This window comes from Falco cherrug, chromosome 11 (assembly GCF_023634085.1).
Source record: "Falco cherrug isolate bFalChe1 chromosome 11, bFalChe1.pri, whole genome shotgun sequence".
NCBI lineage: Eukaryota > Metazoa > Chordata > Aves > Falconiformes > Falconidae > Falco > Falco cherrug.
The window spans coordinates 31,298,924-31,317,911 of record NC_073707.1 but is presented as its reverse complement, the minus strand read 5'-3'; the positions used below and the strand labels follow the sequence as shown (position 1 = coordinate 31,317,911).

Here is an 18,988-nt window from a genome sequence, read left to right as displayed (position 1 = left end):
TTAAAATCTCCTTTTTGTTATGAACTAGTATTCAGGGCTCTTATAAATCACTACCAACTTAATGTGAAAAAAAAATAATATTAATGGCAATTCCAGTTTAGAAACACATCATTATAATCTAATAAACTATAGAGTAACTTTTGTCCTTTCTGCATCATGATAGTCTGAGCCTGTGAGACATATATGATGGAATTTTGTAGTGTTCCTGCAGGAGAATGATGCTGCTGGCATGGAGAAGGGATGGGACAGCAGTGAAATTGTTGAGGAGTGCAGTCAGTCGGGGGGAACGGCAGTCTGCCTGTTTGGATGGTGTAATGACTGACAGAGTCTTTTTTTGCAGTATAATACGTTTGGACAGACAATGAATAACACTCACCTGCAACCTAGGAAGTGGAAAGCTGATGTAAAGCTGGTTTGCAATCCCATCTGTTGCACAGAAGATGCTGAGGCAGACTTACCTGCCTGAAGATTTACTCTTGAGACACAAGATAGTATACATTTCACTCTAATAATAAAAATTGTGTTTTGGTAAAAATAAAAAGCAAAAGGACAGAGACAAAGAGGGAGAAGGGAAGAGGAAAGCTCTCCACATGGCCGGCCAGGAAGAGAAGCAAGGGGGTCCCCAGCTCAGCTGCCTCCCCTGGACTCTTCTCCAGTGCAATGTGATTGCCCCCTTCCCATAGTAATGAGGTAGTTTTCATTTCATAGAATCACAGAATAGCAGAACAGTTTGTGTTGGCAGGGCCCTTAAAGCCCACCTAGCTCCAGCCCCCTGCCCCGGGCAGGGCCACCTCCCCCCAGCCCAGGTTGCCCAGAGCCCCGTCCAGCCTGGCCTTGAGCCCTGCCAGGGACGGGGCACCCACAGCTGCTCTGGGCAGCCTGGGCCAGTATCTTGCCACCCTCACAGCAAAGAATTTCTTCTCAATATCTAATCTAAATCTACCCTTGTTCAGCTTAAAACCATTCTCCCTTGTCCTATTGCTACAGGCCTTTGTAAACAGCCCCTCCCCAGCTTTCTTGTTGGTCCCTTCAGGTATTGGAAGCTGCTCTAATTTTTCCCTGGAGCCTTCCCTTCTCCAGGCTGAGCAACTCCAAGTCTCTCAGCCTGTCTTCATTGAGATCTACTCAACCCACTACTGACCGTTCCTGCTTACAACACCCTTAGCGCTGTCTGGAGCATGCTTTAACCAGTAGCATGTGTTGCACACGAATGGGTTGTTATGCTTTGGACATTTGTATTACTGGGTTATGCTTATTAAATGTTGAAATGACTGTAGTCTGCTTGTTTGAACAGTTTGGACATCACTCACTTATAAAACTTCTGTTCCACAAAATGCTGTACTTTTGAAACATTCATCTTAATGTGGAATGAAAACAAATGTGGATTTTACCTGAAGTACAGAAATCTTAATTTAACGAATTGTTACTATCAGGTTTTTAAATACTTAATATCTGAAAATAAGTCCCATCAATGTTGTAATTAGCTGGTTTTTGTTTGAAAAAGTGATGTACAAGATGGTTACTTGTGTGGTTTAAACCTCCAAGAACAGAGTTCTCAAGCTCCTATTGTCACCACTCGAATTTACAACCAGTTTCGGTTTTATTAACTGCAGTATATCTTATATGCCACAAGGTGTCTCTGTGTGGAAATGCTAAACTTTATACGAGGGTTTTTATAATATTACTCAATTGATGTAAAGATTTTCTACTATTTGGCTTGGGTTTTCCTTAATACTTGACAGGTTTTTTTTAATAACACATGAGAAAGAAAAGTATATGCAAATTTATCCATTAGTATAGGCAATACATTATTATTTTAAATGGTCAATGAACCAAATGACTTATTGGAAAATTGTAATCTTAAAAAAAAAAAAAAAAAAAAGCTCAATGTATAGCCCTTAGTAAGCAGGTGATAACAAAGAAATATGAATGTCTTCCTATGCGGGTTGAAAGGAAGAGCTGTTTGAAACTGCTCTATTTAATTTCCACATTTGTTTTTAAGAAGATCTGTTATGTATTCATATTCAGGATTAATATTGTTTAGGGTTACTATAAGGAGCCAGTTATTGGCATAATATTTTCTCTAAAGATTACATTATCTTTGGGGCCTGATGTGCCTAAGATCTATAAAATAGTTGCCTTTAGTATGTAATGTATGTTCAGAGATAATACATGTGAAGTTACATATGTGGGCACAAGTAGGAATTACTGTCTACATTGCATGTTTAATTGAAAATAAGAGAAGGCTTCTTAACACATTATTATCACAAGAGGGGAATGCAAAAACCACTCAGGAGATAACGGCTAATGATGATTTTTTTTTTTTTTGCTTTCTATTGCTTTGTATATCTGCATACACCTAGTACTATGTTTGCCCTGAGAACTTTTCTAACCTATTTTTCTTTTCTCTATCCTTTTCCATTGTATTTCTTTAGCTTATCTTCTCTCACTTCCCCTCCTATTTAACTCCTTATATACTTCTCCTGTAGCATACTATTTCTTATTTTGTTTTACCTTTCTAGATAAAACAGAGTAATTCAAGCTGGATTTGGATGCACTCATGTTGGTCTGCAACATGTGTAAATAACAGATGAGTACCTAAGCATTATATTGCAAGTAACTATATACATTTAAGATATATCAAACCTTATATTGTAGATCCTCAACAAAGGAAAAAACACGTGAATGGAGGCAAAGGCCATTGCGCAGTGTTGTGAATACACGCAATGGGAACACCCAGCAGTGGAGACCTGGGCGTGAGACCTAGCCAAGGAGACTGACATTCATTCATCAGAGTTGTTAAGCTGTTTACAGAACGTTTTTACATTTTGTTTTGCATCCAAATGATATGAGGGATTTTCACATGAATCTGCAATGGTCCTAAACTAAACCAGAACATTTCAGAATTATGAATCAGCTAAGAAAAGGTTAAGAGACTAGCCTTCTTTAGTGATTAATGTGTACGCTTTAGATAAAGTAACTGAAAACGGTTAAGGCACAGTTATCCTTTAACAGCCAAGCACAACTGTAAAGGAGTTCAGCCTTTGTTTGGATCAGCGAAATTGTTGCTGCAGTTCCCAGCTATATTTGCTAAAAAGAAAGGATACACATGGCTTCAGACCTAGATGGTTTATTTAAACTCACAAAATTACTTATTTTAGCAGATGTTCCATGAGATTCAGGCTAATAGCAGTAATATAAGGTCTAGAAACTCTTCTCATCAATCAGGCAGCATATAAAACACAGAACAAAAAGATGATCTTTGCACCAAAGAACACACATTCTAAGGTTTAAAGGGACCAGATGAATAAATATGGAGAGAACAAGGAAATAATAAAAAAATATTCATCAAAAGATATGGGCTGCGGCCTTGTCATAAAACCCTAAGAGCTATTGTCAGATTTTTTGCATACATCGTGGGAAAGGAGTGCATTAAGGAAGGATCTGAAAGAAAACAACAAAATGGTTTTGTAAATGTGTTTAGGTAATTCCAAGTACAAGGAGCAGCATGAGAGCAAGCGTAAAAACACTCGATGACTATCTAATAAAAAGACCATGAATACTGGCATCACCATTTAGATAGCTGGTGAAGGACAAGGGAAGTGAGAAGGCTCTGCTGTGCAGACCTGCAAGTGTAAATACGTAGCTGGGGAGGGGAACACAGAGGTGACAGAGGGTAAGGGGAGGTGACTCTGGATGGCACCCAGCTTCACACTAGATGTGACACAGTTACACTGCAAAAACATCATGGATGGGTGGGAGTGGTACAAGGACACTTACCACAGCTAAAGAACAGAATATTGTAGAAACTGGAACATATGCTAATGCACAATTTGATAAAATTACATGTGTTCCAAATAAGTTGTGTTTGGACATGTTGTGTTGCTGTTTGATTAATTTAGATTTGCAAATTGTACCTGCAGTATGGTGTGTGCTTTGTAAGTAAGGCCTCCACCCTCAAGAGTTTACATCCTAAATTAGAGGCTCATATAACCTAGCCTGCCTGATCTGGTGCAATATATGTCCAGAATCTTCATGCTTGTGCTGGATAGGAATACTTGAGCTAATTATAAGTGGAGGAAGTCTAATTGTAGCAGCACAGAACTCAGCATGGGTCATTTACTTTGGAAAGAAAGCCTGCTTTAAGCAGTTAAGTATACATACAGCGCTTCAAAGTATTGTCTTCCTTTACAGTAGACTTAAAACTTGTTTGAAAGGTGAAAGTCCTTCCTTTGTTGCAGGTAACTTGCCAGAAATGAGGGGGAGATGGCAAAAGAGACATTTTGAGTGAGTCGCTCAGCTCTACATTACCTGGTACTGAAAAAGCCTTGTCCCTCATTCCTTACACATTATGCTTCCCTTTGATTCTGCAGAGTATTTCATTATTGGGGGAGTTGTCTTCTAACAACTAAGGAGGAGGGAGTGTTACTATCCAAATTTGCAATGGTTTCTTATGCTGCTCTGCACCTTCCCTTAAAATGGCATTTCAGCCCACTGGAACTATGTTAAATGAGCTCCATGACAGCTATTTCAAAACTCATGATTTTATACAACAGTAATCTTATTAATGAATGGTCAAAACGACAGTTCCCCTTACCCTGGATTTGTCAACTTTTAAAATGTCACATTCAAACGTGTCTGAAGTGGATTATCTTCTTGTGAGGGCACAGGATATAGCATGTCTTGGTTTCACAGATCCTTTGTGTTTCACAATCTCAGATACGTACTGTTTATTTCTTCATGGATGACTGTTCTGTCAGCAGAAAGAAACAGGTGCAGCAAACTTTGTGCAAGAAATACTAGCAGACACTGGGGGACTTGTCCACTTCAGCTACAATATAGTTGTAATGCTTCTACCACTTGATTGCAGTTGCACAAGACTGCCAGTATGCATCAATAAAAAATGCAAGAAACGCCAGGGTGAACAAGGTGTGATTTATTAGGAGACCTAATAAAAAAAGTTCCAAAACCTGAAGCAATATAAACAGCTGAGGGGTGTCCCAAACCCTTTAAGGCCTTTCATTCCATGCCAACTTTTCAGCTTACAGGCTTTGGTTCCACTGCCAAGTGGGGCAGTACTCCTCATATGCTGATTTCTTACCTTCTCAAAGCACTCCAAACCTTCAAAAATCCTAAAATTGTTTTTAGTGAGTAACCTATATAAATTCTAAATAATAAAACAAGACTTATCCAGGAATAACTTATGCTTACGATACTATGGATTGTATTTTTAGCTCAGGTCGAATTCTACTTTGTTGTGCTCTGAAACGTAAAGACAATTCTGCTCATTATATTGTTCAGCCAAGCAATCAAAAGTTATAAAACTCTCCATAGCAGGATGAAGCTGTAAAATGCCTTTGTAACTTCCTTGCTATTGATTTCACCATGTAACACGTGATGGGATCAGATATCAAACAGTTTCCAGGCTTCCAACAGGGAGCAAACAGTGCCGTGGGGCTCGGCAGTCTTGCAGAACTGAGCCAGAAGTTCCAATTCCTCTGCACTTTCCTGGCCTATGCTTTTTCAGAGATCCTTCCCAAAACATGCTGAGTCGTCAGGGAGATTCTTTACTCCATGTGTAGAAAGGAAATTTTAAGCAGTGGGTTCTATGTCCTCTATCTCCTCATCCTAAACAAGCCCCCAAGTACACCACTTACTCATGCAGTATAGAGAAAGACCAACTAGCTCCAGGAGCAGGGGAACTAATTAAGTCTGAGCTCTGTGGATTTATGTTCCCGCTTAGGCTCTCTTGAGGCTAAAACGGAACATTTGTCTCCTAGGGGATTAGTCTTTTGTACTTTATCAGCCTTGCTTTCACTCGGGGCACCAGTATGGTCACTCCTCTATCTCACTGATTTTTTTAATTAAACTTTCAGGCATATAATTATTTTGAGAACCTGCACCTTTGTCCAACTTGATATTAGTTTTAAAGCTTAAAAATTATTCAGTAAGGTAGGGATCTCCAGGGGCAGATAAAATGGGCACGGCTTCACTTCTTTAGAAAACCAAGCTCTTAGAAAAACTGAGTTTTAAATACTTGATATTCTGCAAAGTGAATGGAATAAAGTTTATTTATTTCCTTTGAAGCATAATGTAAAAGATTCTCTTCAAGTCAATGTGAGCATCATTTAATCTAATTTGATAACCTGGAGAAGGGATTCTGTGCCTGAAAGCTTATTCTCTGTTTTAGCTATGTGAGCTAGTCTATTACACAACTTTATTTCTCCCTTCAGAACTTGCTTCTTGTCTAATTAGAGACCCTCGTGCACTCTCATTAAATCTCTCAAGGAGTATTTCTCCCTATGGAAGTCCCGAGGCCAGCAAACTATATTCAGGTTTATTATAATAGACACGATTAAACTAGTGGGAGAATTCAATGTGTAACATACACATGCAAATGTTTATAAATATATTGATCTGAAATAGTACATTTTTAACATTGAATCGTCAGGTTTAGAAAACTAATGTTCCCATTGTGGCTGACTTTTAAGAATCTTTTTGGGGACAGAGGATGTTATTTTATATTGAGCCCAAATCATCAGACCAGGCAATACAAGTCTAAATACTTTCTCAACATGACTCAGGATTTAGCCTGTAGTAATTACTGTCAGTATGAGTGACAACTGCTGTTGAGAAACCTTCCTTTGTTTACTATTTCAGCAAATTCACCTGATGATGTTTTTGTCTTTGAATTATATATGCATGAGACAACAGGGTATGTCTGGGTGTTTTTCTTGCTGCTTCACCTTTCTACAACTTGAAATTCCTGCCTGTTTATTAGTAAGAACTAAATGTAAATTTCTTATATTATTACTTGGCATAATCGTTTTGTCTCAAGAGAAAAGCTCACAAGCTGACCTTTGCTACAACTTTTTTCAGAGCACATAACTGGGGGGGAAATTTTGTCAAGGGACTGTTGAGGCACAGAGTGATCAAATGACTTGCCCATGGTCAAAGATTGTGGTAGATGTAGGGAAAAAAAAATAATATGACTATCTAAGCAAGCATCCTAACCACCGGAGCATGCTATGACTGCAGACACTGCCCAAGGAGGCAGAAATAATTGGGCTGGATTTTCTGGGACTGTATAACCAATAATTAGATGGTCTCTTTACTCTTGCTTTTAAAAGAGCAGGCCCTGTTAACATTTCAGCCTTAGTGTTTAAAGTGTTCTCATGGTTGATACAGTTCAATTAGTCTTGTAATTATGAATCCTTCGATGCTTAATGGACCTTATGAATGAATTGGAATACTAATTCACTCCATCGATCAGGAAATCTAAACAGAAATTTCATTTGGAATTTTTTTCTACAAACTATAGTAAGAGGATCAGCAATTTGGTGCCAGTTTTATCTCAAATTTAATTAAACCTAAATTTATGAGTAACAAAATTTCAGTTGGATTCAGTACAGGCAGGACAGGATCCATCATGATCTATAAAATTGACAAGGAGCCAACATCCCCATTCCTCCCCACTTTATTCCCCACACAGACAACGGGGATGAGCGCTTTGCTGGACCAATCCTGTGCTGGCTTCCACCATCCTGCTCTTGGCTACGGGTAGCAATCCAACAGCACAGAAGCAAAGAGATCGGTACCTGGAAGTCTGTAATGAAGGGACATCAGACCTACACCTTACAAACAGCACCAGATCTTTGTTTTGTCAGTGACTTGATGAAGTGAAGATCCTGTTTGTTAAAATCTGTTTGGAGTAACTGGTTCCAGAATGCAATAACATCCAACAGGTATTTCAGATTCATAGGATCTCCTGTATATAACTAAGAGTTTAAGCTCTAAACTGACTATATTTTTACATGAGAAATACATCCATGGAGCATTTATTACAAAAAAACCATTTTATCCCTCGCTTTTCTTGCTGAATGAACGACTTCACTATTTTATATCTTGACAAAATGACTCGATTTAAACATTTGAAGCACTGCTCACCTATTTTGTTTCCACCTGCTAAAATTCGGAAGCTCAACTTCACCTCTTTGATCATCCAACAGCCACATTTCTGAGCAGAATAACCCCAAGTATACCGTCACCAATGAAACACTGCAGAGTGGCATCTCAGAAGCATGTGCAGGTGTAACAGTATCATCAATTATTGTCAAGGTTCTTTATAGATATTTACTGATAAGAGTTCTCCAGAATCCAGTATTTTCAGATTTAGTCCAACAAAATGTATTCATTAATGTTCATGAGAATGCGATGATAGAAATTCTTGAAGAGTTTAAACTTCCTTAGAGATTGTAAAAGTCTCCTTTGATCTGCTGTAGTGTTTTGAAAACATGGTTAGCCTTTGGAGAGCTTCTGATAAACCTTCTCCTGTGATGGCACAACAGGGTTGTACATACCAATTTCTGTCACTGCAGTACTTCTTCATGTTGAATTTCCTGGTTATTTCCTCAGCGTTCAAAGCTCCAGGCAGATCCTGCTTGTTTGCTAGCATGACAACTGGTATGCTTTTCATAAATTCATTCTTTAAAATGAGTTCAAATTCTTTCTTTGATTCTTCCAGACGTTGCTTATCAGAGCTGTCCACAACGTACAGAAGTCCATCTGTGTTTTCCAGGAAATTGCACCAGACCTGTCTCATTTTCTGTTGTCCTCCAACATCCCAAAATGTCAATGTAAAATTTCTCTCGGTTTCAATCATATCAACATTAAAGCCAATTGTTGGAATCGTTAGAAAAACATCATTATACTTGAACTTGTACAACAGTGTAGATTTTCCTGCAGAATCAAGTCCTAACATCAGTATATTAGCTTGCTTGACTTTGGAGTGCTTGGTGTTCTGGAGGCCCATTTGTGCCGCGGGGTTCTCTAGCAAGCCCTTAAAGGTGAAATTCCCTGTCTTCTGTGAAGTTGATTTTTGTCAGCAATGTGTCTGTCTGCCTCTGTGAGACGAAGCACAAAATGTAAGGAAGAGGAAGAAGCAGCCTTGCGATACGGAAAGTAAGTAAAAGCTCTGTACAAATGCTTGCTGGCTTTTACCAACTTGATAATATGCAAAGAGTATTTATGATGGTGCACTGTACATTGCCAAGCCTGTGGGTGGAACAGCTATGAGTAACATACCAATTGGTCACAAGCACAAAGGTTACAGTCTTTGAACATGTTTGAACAGTGAACCACACTTACAGGACCATTTAAGAACTCTTTACAATGTAAATTGTGCAAACTGAACCCCCAGCAGTCTAGCTATACTCCCAGATCCCAAGGTCTAGGGAACTGCGAGCTGTCTGCTCTGTTTCAGTGTGTGCCCAGAGATAAATATGCCTTTATGACTGCATCTGCATCCATTTTGGAAAAGAAATTAAATATAAACACAGGCAGTGAGGAGGGGGAATCTTAAGGTTTGCCCATACTCAGCAAGCCACAAAATGACACAGTACCTGATTCATTGGTGCATCTCATGTCCCAGCAACAAATACATCTCAAATGGTTTAATCATAGAATCACAGAACGGTTTGGGTTGGAAGGGACCTTAAAGATCATCTAGTTTCAACCCCCAGCCATGGGCAGGGACACCTCCCACTAGCCCAGGCTGCTCAAAGCTCTATTGATCCCAGCCTTGAGCCCTGCCAGGGATGGGGCAACATGTGCCAGCGCCTTACCACCCCCACAGTGAAGAATTTCTTCCTGGTATCTAATCTAAATGTCTCCTCTTCCAGTTTAAAACCATTCCCCCTTGTCCCATCACTACATGGCGTTGTAAAAAGCCCCCCTCCAGCTTTCTTGTCAGCCCCTTCAGGCACTGGAAGCTGCTCTAAGGTGTCCCCGGAGCCTTCCCTTCTCCAGGCTGGACAACCCCAACCCTCAGCCTGCCCGCACAGCAGAGGGGCTCCAGCCCTCCGAGCATCTTCCTGGGCTCCTCTGGGCTCGCCCCAGCAGCTCCGTGTCCTCCTTATGCTGGGGGCAGAGCTGGACGCAGGGCTGCAGGGGGTCTCACCAGAGCGGAGCAGAGGGGGACAATCCCCTCCCTCGACTGCTGGCCACGCCGCTGGGGATGCAGCCCAGGTGCGGCTGGCTTTCTGGGCTGCAAGCGCACGTTGCTGGGTCATGTTGAGCTTCTCATAAACCAACGCCCCCAAGTCCTTCTCCTCGGGGCTGCTCTCAATCCATTCTTTTCCCAGCCTGTATTTGGGCTTGGGATTGTCCCGACTCACATCCAGGACCTTACACTTGGCCTTGTTGAACTTCATGAGGTTCATGTGTGAGTCTACATGGGCACATGTAAACACATGTAAACTGGCTGCCTCCGACTCCCACAGTTACTCCTCTTGCCTGCTCATGCATGAAGCTGTCTGCTTGGATTACACTGTCAAGAGTTGTAAACTCGATGATTTATGTTTATATGAAGAAGATTAACCACACTTTGCATGGTGGAGACTAAATATCGATCTTACGATCTGGTCATTACTAAGATTCTGCTACCTGAAATTAATAATTTCAGGTAGCTTTGTTACGCTCAGTTGTTGCCCATGGATCTACGATGAAGATTTCCTTGAGGAAAGGAACGAGAAGGGTGGAGTAACTGAGTCTCAATTAAAAGACCTTTTTTTTGCCAGCATTCTAAATAGTGTGTGTGTGGGGAAAGAGGATAGAAAATTTAGTCTAGTATTATTTAATTCAAGTCTCCATTTTTTGGCAGTTAGTAGACCTACGCTGGGCTGGTTGAATGTACGCTGGGTATTGCAATACTTATTTGCCCTTATACCCAGATGCACTAGTATTACTTATTACCATGTGTCTTTGCTTCAGAAAGTACATAATCAGCAAAACAGATGTAAAGGTCTTCTGGCCAAATAAGCTGCTGACTGATAGGGTAATCATTTTGATAATTATGATATTGGTGGCTCAGGTATTACAAATGTTGCGTAAAATAAACCGCAGCCTTGACAGACAAGTTATAATCTGGTTTCTCTTGAAGCTAAAAGGGTTATACCGGAACTAATTGGGGGCAACAAAAGATGACAGTGACATACTCACAGTTGTACCTTTTTCAAACTTAATAACATGTATAGATTACATGTAGGATTTTTTTTCAGGAGTGGGTCATGATGTATTAGACCAGGGAAGAAAGTGTTTGCATTTCCTTATAAATAATGTATATGAATGAATCAAAAGATGGGGAGACAAGAAACTATGCAAAACACATTGTTAACACAGTTGAATGAATCATAATTCCCTGCAAAATAGCATGCCATTTCCTTGAAATATGGTTATCTCCATCAAGGGCAAAACCTCCCTTCTGTGTGACCTGTGACAGCATGGATGGATGGTCCACGTCCCTGGGTGGTGCTCTGATTTAAAGATTACTCACAGTTCTCTGCTCTCTATGTTTGCTCCAACTGTATCTGATATTTATGGTCTCAACTGTTATTTCATTACATCAGACTATCACCTTAAAGAAGTGATTAACCAATCTCTGATTTTTTACAAGCTAATTAAATTTATTTCCAGGACAGAACAGCTAGCTTCTGAAGACTCCATGGTTTTGCAGTTTTTAACCTTACCTGAGTCAAACGTGAGTTTGGTTCAGAGCAGAATTTGGTGATGCAGAGCCGCTTCCAGTATGATTTCCCACATTGCTCTGGAGTTTATACACCAGCATGAGGTCAAACCAGAGCCGTAATCAGGTGCACCAGACACAGCGTGACACACACAGCCTTCTGCTTGCAGGTCCTGAATCTACATGGCACTGAAAGGTGACCATTTGACAGAATGAGAAGTGTACCTTTGATTTGTCCAGAGGTGTGTTTGCCTAGCCAGGGTGAGGCTATCTTGCTTGTGTAGGGTTTGCCTGCATGTTCGGTTTAAAAAAATGCAGAGTAATAGAACAAAACCAGGACAGCTGATTTACCACCAATTAATCTGAACTCAAACTTTGCACAATAAACGTTTCATAAATGATCTAAGTTCCTGAGTTGTCCAAGCAAGATATTCCACCATGGCTGCATGCTTTTGCAATGTGACAACATGTAATTAAAGTAATAATTCAGGGAGGCTTGGGGGTGAATCCTCACCATGGACTGAGGGTATTCAGCCTGGAGAAAAGGGACGGGGGTGGGCACGGACGGGACGGGGGGGCAGGACGACACCTGATTGCTCTCTGCAGCTGCCTGGAAGGAGGCTGTAACAAGGTGGGGTTGGTCTCTGATCCCAGATAATAAGTGACAGGATAAGAGGAAACGGCCTCAAGCTGTGCCAGGGGAGTTTTAGCTTGGGTATTGGGAAAAATTCCTTCACTGAAGCGTGGCCAAGCACTGGAACAAGCTGCCGGGGGGGGGGGGGGGAGTCACAATCCCTGGAGGTGTTTAAAAAACGCATAGATGCGGTGATGTGGTTCAGTGCGGGGTTAATGGTTGGACTCGATGATCTCAAAAGTCTTTTCCAACCTATGCGATTCGATGCTTCTATCATCGGTTCTAGCGGCAGAAGGATGAGAGCAAGTGCAGTTTGCAAACGGCTGCCTCCTGCCCTGCAGCCCCCGGGCTCAGTGTGACACCAGCCAGGCCCTGGTGCTGGCGCCGGGGCCCCAGGAGCGCGGCCAGCGGCCAGCCCCGAGCCCCCAGCCCCGAGCCCCCAGCGGCCCCGAGCCCCCAGCGGCCCCGAGCCCCCAGCGGCCAGCCCCGCAGCCCCCAGCGGCCAGCCCCGCAGCCCCCAGCCCCGCAGCCCCCAGCCCCGCAGCCCCAGGCAGCCCCCGCGGAACGCCATTTGCCGCGGCCCCGGCGGGCTGGCGGGGGTGGGTGTTTCCCGGTTCCCTCGGCGCGGGCAGCCGGTGCGAGCAGGACCCGCCGCCCTGGCCCTGAGGGGCCGCGGCCGCTGCGAGCGGGAGGCGCGACGCCGTGCCCGGCGGGCGGCAGCTGCCAGCGGCGGTGCCGGTGCCAGCGGGGCCGGGGGGGACGTCGCGGCTCCTCACGGCGGCGCGCGCGAGGCCGGAAGGGCGCGCGGGGGCGCCGCCATTTGGCGCGAGAGGGCGGCTGAGGCGGCGGGGGCGGCTGAGGCGGCGGGGGCGCCCCGCTCCCGCCCCGCTCCCGCCCCGCTCCCGCCCCGCTGCCGCCCCGCTCCCGCCCCGCTGCCGCCCCGCTCCCGCCCCGCGTTCCCTTTTCGGCACAGGAACCGTTACATCGCTTCGAGTGTCTGTGCGGTTCCCGCAGAGCGCGGCAGGTTTCCCGCAGAGCCCGTTCTGCCTTGTGGGCCGGGACCGCGTGTGCGCGGCGGCAAGTTGCCTAGAACGGAGAATGACGGTTGCTTGGGCGATTTGAAGTGAGAGTAAGTCATCGTTAAAGGCTATTTCAAATAATTTCTAAGATACTGTTATATTAGATCGTCGTACACCAGGATCTCGCAGAAATTCCTCTAGTTTTTGTTGGTCCTAAGCCCTATGAAGAAAACAAGAAGCCAGGAACAATGCAATGCTTCCAGATTATTTCTGCTAGTAGCTAATAAGTAAATAAATAAATAAATAAATAAATATTTTTATGTACATCTAACATTATAAATATGGACTTTTTTAAAACTTTACACAGGGATATCCATCGGTTATGGTAATTATTAGACTTTAACGCATGTGGGAATTTGCCACCCTTTCCCTGTGAGGAATGCCTGCCCTCAGCGCTGCCTGGCTGTAGCGGAGTGAGGGAAATGTATCGGAACTCACTACAGCACATACACAGTACAGGTTTTCTTACATTTGTTTTAAAGTCAACCGATTTTATCTGCCAGCATAATCTCCAAATCGGTCGCTGTGAGCTTGGAAGCAAATGAAAGTGTTCCCCTGAAAGGAGCAGTTCTTGAGCTGGTGCTGCCCTGCTGCAACTGGAAGCAAAAACTGCCCCCAAGGAGAGCCTGGAAGTGGTGGAGAACCTGTCCTGGAAGGTCTGCAACTGCACTACTTCCAAGCAGAGGTGCCAGCAAAACTTGCAGACCTCACCTCTTCAACATCGTTACTTTGTTTTAGGCGTTTGAAATAGAATGGAGGTTTTCGTGCCAAGGGCTGTGGCTAGGGTGTCAGCCCTGGTTTGCCCTTTTCTGCATGTGTTTGCGCTCAATGTTGGAGGATGACTGCCTGTATTTTGAATGGTCGGCGCTGCGGAAATGTCTCATGTTTTGGGGAGTGTCGTTTCTACCCTGTGACCATTATAAAGGCTGTGTCTTGGCGAACTTATGACATCTGCCAAACAGTTTAGTGTGCCGCTGGAGCAGTGGGACCTCAGGGAAGAGACCGGCAGGGTCTGGACTTCCTAGCTCCTCAGGAGTCGTACAGCAAACCAGCATTTTGCAGTGCATGTCCTGGATGCCCTGTGGTGCAGCCTTGTCATAAGGATTTAAGATTGTGTATTGCATAGTGTGGACAAAGGACCTGAATTAATGATTTATTTTTTCATTACCTAGCAGATCAGGCACTGGCCTCCAAATCTGTTGTTCACAGTATCACATAATCAGGCTTTTGTGTCCATAAATAATCAAAATACTTACAATCAGATTTTTGTTCCATTAGGTAGTCAAGAACTGATCAAAGTTTTATATGCTTTTACTTTAAATTGATCATCAAACTTTGAGAAATGTTATTTATATAAAATGAAATACGTAAGCACTGATACATGATTTAGGTTAGTTTCTTCCAGTTTCTTCTATAAAGCCGGAAAGTAAATATGAGATTGGCAAATCTAAATTTGTTTACAGTTATAATTGACTTTTGTAAATGCAGTTTGAATAGTCCCGATGATAGTTTCCTTTGCACTCCAAACTTCTATTCTGTTTTAGTCACAGAATCGTGATTTTACTTGCATGTGTTTAATCCCTTTGGAGAAAAAGAAGTGAACCAGCATAAAGCTTCTGGGGTTCTGTGTTTTTATAAGCTAGGACACTGGTCATTTTGGGAAGTTCTTACCAAACCTCAGCTTGTTCATTTGCAGTTATGTGAGGTACCTTTAATGAAGGATTGACTCCTGTTAGCCCCTCGGTATTTTTGAAGTAATGCAGCTTTGAAAGGAATCTGTCTGAGATTCTTCTATTTAAACAGCTATTTGTATAAAATTGCTTTAATACAGTTTAAGTGATGTGCTATGCATTGCTGGTGAATTGCGCTCCAAATGCTTCCTTTAAATGGTCATTAATATAAAGTCAAATTATACCCAGAAATACAAGGCAGGTGGGCTCCGGCAAATCAAATTCACCTGAATTCTAGTGTGCTGTGTTGGGGTTTGGATCTGTTTTTTTTAATATAAAACATTTACAAGCCCTGCAGTGATCTTTTTGAAGATAAGGTAAATAGTAATTAACTGTGCTGTGGAATTGAACCTTCCACCATCCTTACTGTGTCTTTGTGGATACTTCACAGTGTAGGGTAAATATTATTACTGCAAACATTGGAAATCATTTGGAACTCCCACAGTAAGACATTGTAGTTATTTTGGCTTGTCTAATATATGTTCACAGTGTATGTAGTTTTAAAGAAATACAGTAAAGGTAAGGACTGCTAAATGGAGGGTATGGGACTGAGATTTTATATTTAAATTTATATTAAAAAGTTGTATTGATTGGAATATCTAGTCCTGCCACTGCAGCGATGTCTTGAGCATGGACTCTATGTGGCTGTGTAAGTACTTGCACATGTAGATCGGACTCCAGAGCAAGATGTGTGGCTTTAATCGAAAAATGCTTTAGTTTGTCTTCATCTCTTGTGCTGATTGCCATTTTTGGTTTGTGTGGCGTGCCTGATGGAGCTGAGCGAATCTGTTGTGTTTTCATGCACTGGCAGATGGGGGTAGGCTTTTTAATGAAAATAAGGCAGATAGGATCCCTTCTTTAAAACTTAAATAGGTGGACGTAGCAGGAGGATTTGGTAGTGTCTTGTTTGCTTAAATGGAAAATATCAGAAGAATTCACAAAACTCCTTTAAGATTTGAAGCTCGTCTACTGGAGTGGATTCCCTGCTGCTCCCATTACATCAACTGTAAAGCTGCTATGACAAAGTTGGTTGCAAAGCCCCCTTCTTAAATCACTTGATTTAATAAGCACATATTAGATAATAATTGATTGCTGTATAATGTTGCGTGTTGTGGGAGCAGCCACTTCTTTGGGCAGTGTCAGAGCTCAGTCTGTCTGTCAAGACAGGTTTGTGTTCGCGTGACTGCAGCTCTGACACTGTTCGTAAGGAAGCTGATTTTCTCTGCCTCCCCCCGTCACCTACTCAGTCAATTCAGAACAAGCAGCTGCTGAACCCTTAAATGAGGGATGAAATACTTGTGCTTCTCTTTTTACCTGCTTGCTTGGCTGATTTGACCCAGCTTATAAAAACTAGTAGGACTTCCTTTCTATACAAATTCTGGAAGCTTCTGAACATCAATTTGCTGAGCCCTTTGTAGCCATTAGATTTTGCACATGGTATTCCTTCCCCGAGATTTAATTGAGTTGACAACGTGCTGAGATCTCTGTGATCACAGTGCTTGACGTGTGCTCTTTTGTGATCAGGTTTATGTAAGGCACATTTCCAGGGTGAAAGCTATGAGGTTTCAATCCATACCATCCTCAGTAGCAGCTCAGTGTTCTGCTCATACTCATTTCTGGGATACAACAGTGATTTCTGGTGTATAGGTAACGCTGGACCACAGTCTCGGATTCGCCTTCCATTATATTACAGCGTGCTTTCAACTGACACTTCAGGCAAGACAAGAAAAATGCCGTATTTGAATAACAGCATTCTGAACACTACTGTTTCATTTCTTTTTTTTAGCAAGAAACACACTTCAGGACTTGTGGTACAGGTTTTGAAGTCACTGACTGCTTCTGCAAATTAGTTGCTGCCCAGTTCCAGTTAGTATCATGTATATAAGACTGTTAAAATGGATTTTTTTGTTTCTCCTTGTATTTCCTGTCCTTACAATGTGGTACCTAGCTTATTTTTCCAACACTGTGATTGAGCATACAAACCTTACGTATTTCTATGAATATGAACCGATTTACAAGCAACAGTACCTTTTCACACTGCGGGAGCGCTTGAAATGCAAAGATGTAAATCCACTTCTAGTCATCTTGGTGTCTTCAAGTCCTAAGGATGTGGAGTCAAGGCAGGCCATCCGGATAACATGGGCATCTCAGAACTTCTGGTGGGGACATCGAATTCTGACCCTGTTCTTACTAGGACAGGATACTCAAAGAGAAGACAATCCTGCAGCACTGTCGGTAGAAGATGAAAGCATCCTCTGTGGTGACATAATTTGCCAGGATTTTATGGACACTTACGACAATCTCACCTTGAAAACAATCATGGCGTTTCGGTGGGTCAGTGAGTGCTGTTCAAATGCTAGATTCCTCATGAAGACCGATGCCGATGTCTTCATCAACACTGCTAACCTGGTAGAATTTCTTCTGAAGCTGAATTCCTCAGAAAGTGTTTTTACTGGTTATCCTCTTACAGATAACTTTGCCTACAGGGGCTTTCACAAAAAAATGTACATCTCACAACCTGAATGGATATTCGGTGTATATCCTTCGTATTGCAGTGGGTTGGGTTATATATTGCATGGAAAACTGGCTCTGAGGATTTATGAAATGATGAGTCATGTCAAACCTATTCGATTAGAGGATGTTTATGTTGGAATTTGTTTAAATATACTTAAAGTGAACATCACTATTCCAGGAGGTAAACAACAATTCTTTCTTTATAAAATTAATTTTCATATTTGTAAGTATAGAGATCTGATTGTGGTGCATGGCCTTACATCAAGTGAAATAGTCCAGTTTTGGCAGGATTTGTCATCAAACACTTCAGTTACTTGCCTTTGATTCTGTGATCATGTATGAACTTAAAACTATTCGGTGTAAAACCGTTAGAAGTACAGGGCAGCACAAAACCAGAGCTAAAGAGATGACTTTAGCTGAAGGAGGGCTGTGCTGCCGGGGCAAAGCTGCAATGGCAGCGTTCCTTTGGGACATTTTAATATTCTTAAATAAAAGTATTGGGAATTCAGAAAGCACTTTTCCATGTCTGTCTCCCACACGTGCAGGATACTGCGGAATACTCTCCCCGTCTTCCTGTGGTGCTTCTCCATGTGGTGTGCTGTAACCACGGGATTTCTACATGAATCTTTTGGAATGTATAAAATGTCACTGTGGAACAATGTTTATGCCAAGAAACTGGCTTTGATGGTGCTTCCCAAATTCCTACTTTGATTTTTTTTTAATCTTTTTTTTTGCAACTGCATAATCCTTTGCCACTCCCAAGTATTTGTTCTCTGCCTAGCATGGAACTTAGAACAACCTTCTTTGTCCTGGTTTCAGCTGGGAGAGAGTTAATTTCCTTCTCTATAGCTGGCGCAGCGCTGTGGTTTGGGTTTGGTGTGACAGCGGTGTTGACAGCGTGCTGATGTTTCTGGTTGTTGCTGGGTGATGTTTATACTGAGTCAAGGACCTTTCAGTTTCTGGGGCCCTGCCAGTGAGAGGGCTGGGGGACCCGGGAGCTGGGGGGACCCGGCCGGGACAGCTGACCCCCCTGACCCCAGGGTACCCCAGACCATATGGCGTCACGCTCAGCACGTACAGCTGGGGGAGGAGGAGGAAGAGGCACGGGACATCCAGCATTACGGTGTTTGTCTTCCCGAGTAACGGTTACGCGTGACGGAGCCCGGCTTTCCTGGGGATGGCTGAACGCCTGCCTGCCCATGGGAGGTGGTGAATGAATTCCTTGCTTTGCTTGCGTGCGCAGCTTTTGCTTTACCTCCTAAATTGTTCTTACCTCAACCCCTGAGTTTTACATTCCTTTCCAACTCTTCCCTCCATCCCTCGGGCTGAGGAGGGAGTGAGCGGCAGTGCTTGGTTGCCAGCTGGGGTTAAACCACGGCAGCCTTTCAATGCATCACCTCAGTAATCCTTCTGGGCGCGTTGCACCTTCTTATTTACACGTATTGCCTCCGTAGTTGCTCTGAGAATGTTACAAGCCTGTGGATTTTGTGGGGTCTGCAGGAGCTGATGG

At 42.7% G+C, this 18,988-nt stretch overlaps 2 protein-coding genes across 2 annotated transcripts; one reads left to right on the top strand and one right to left on the bottom strand.

Moving 5' to 3' along the window:
• Positions 1-3,157: 3,157 nt before the first annotated feature.
• Positions 3,158-11,889, bottom strand: ARL14 (ADP ribosylation factor like GTPase 14). The gene is made up of 2 exons (XM_027806665.2): positions 11,526-11,889; positions 3,158-8,903 (listed from the first exon to the last, which is right to left on the bottom strand). The coding sequence occupies exon 2, from the start codon at positions 8,810-8,812 to the stop codon at positions 8,237-8,239; it is 576 nt and encodes a 191-aa protein (XP_027662466.1). The 5' UTR covers positions 8,813-8,903; positions 11,526-11,889; the 3' UTR covers positions 3,158-8,236.
• A 1,159-nt stretch (positions 11,890-13,048) lies between these two features.
• B3GALNT1 (beta-1,3-N-acetylgalactosaminyltransferase 1 (globoside blood group)) lies at positions 13,049-18,393 on the top strand. The gene is made up of 2 exons (XM_005440135.4): positions 13,049-13,284; positions 16,512-18,393. The coding sequence occupies exon 2, from the start codon at positions 16,840-16,842 to the stop codon at positions 17,800-17,802; it is 963 nt and encodes a 320-aa protein (XP_005440192.2). The 5' UTR covers positions 13,049-13,284; positions 16,512-16,839; the 3' UTR covers positions 17,803-18,393.
• Positions 18,394-18,988: the final 595 nt, after the last annotated feature.

Bases quoted from the DNA above. Each gene is read 5' to 3' on its own strand.
- ARL14 (XM_027806665.2), bottom strand. From the start codon at position 8,812: ATGGGCCTCCAGAACACCAAGCACTCCAAAGTCAAGCAAGCTAATATA.
- B3GALNT1 (XM_005440135.4), top strand. From the start codon at position 16,840: ATGTATATAAGACTGTTAAAATGGATTTTTTTGTTTCTCCTTGTATTT.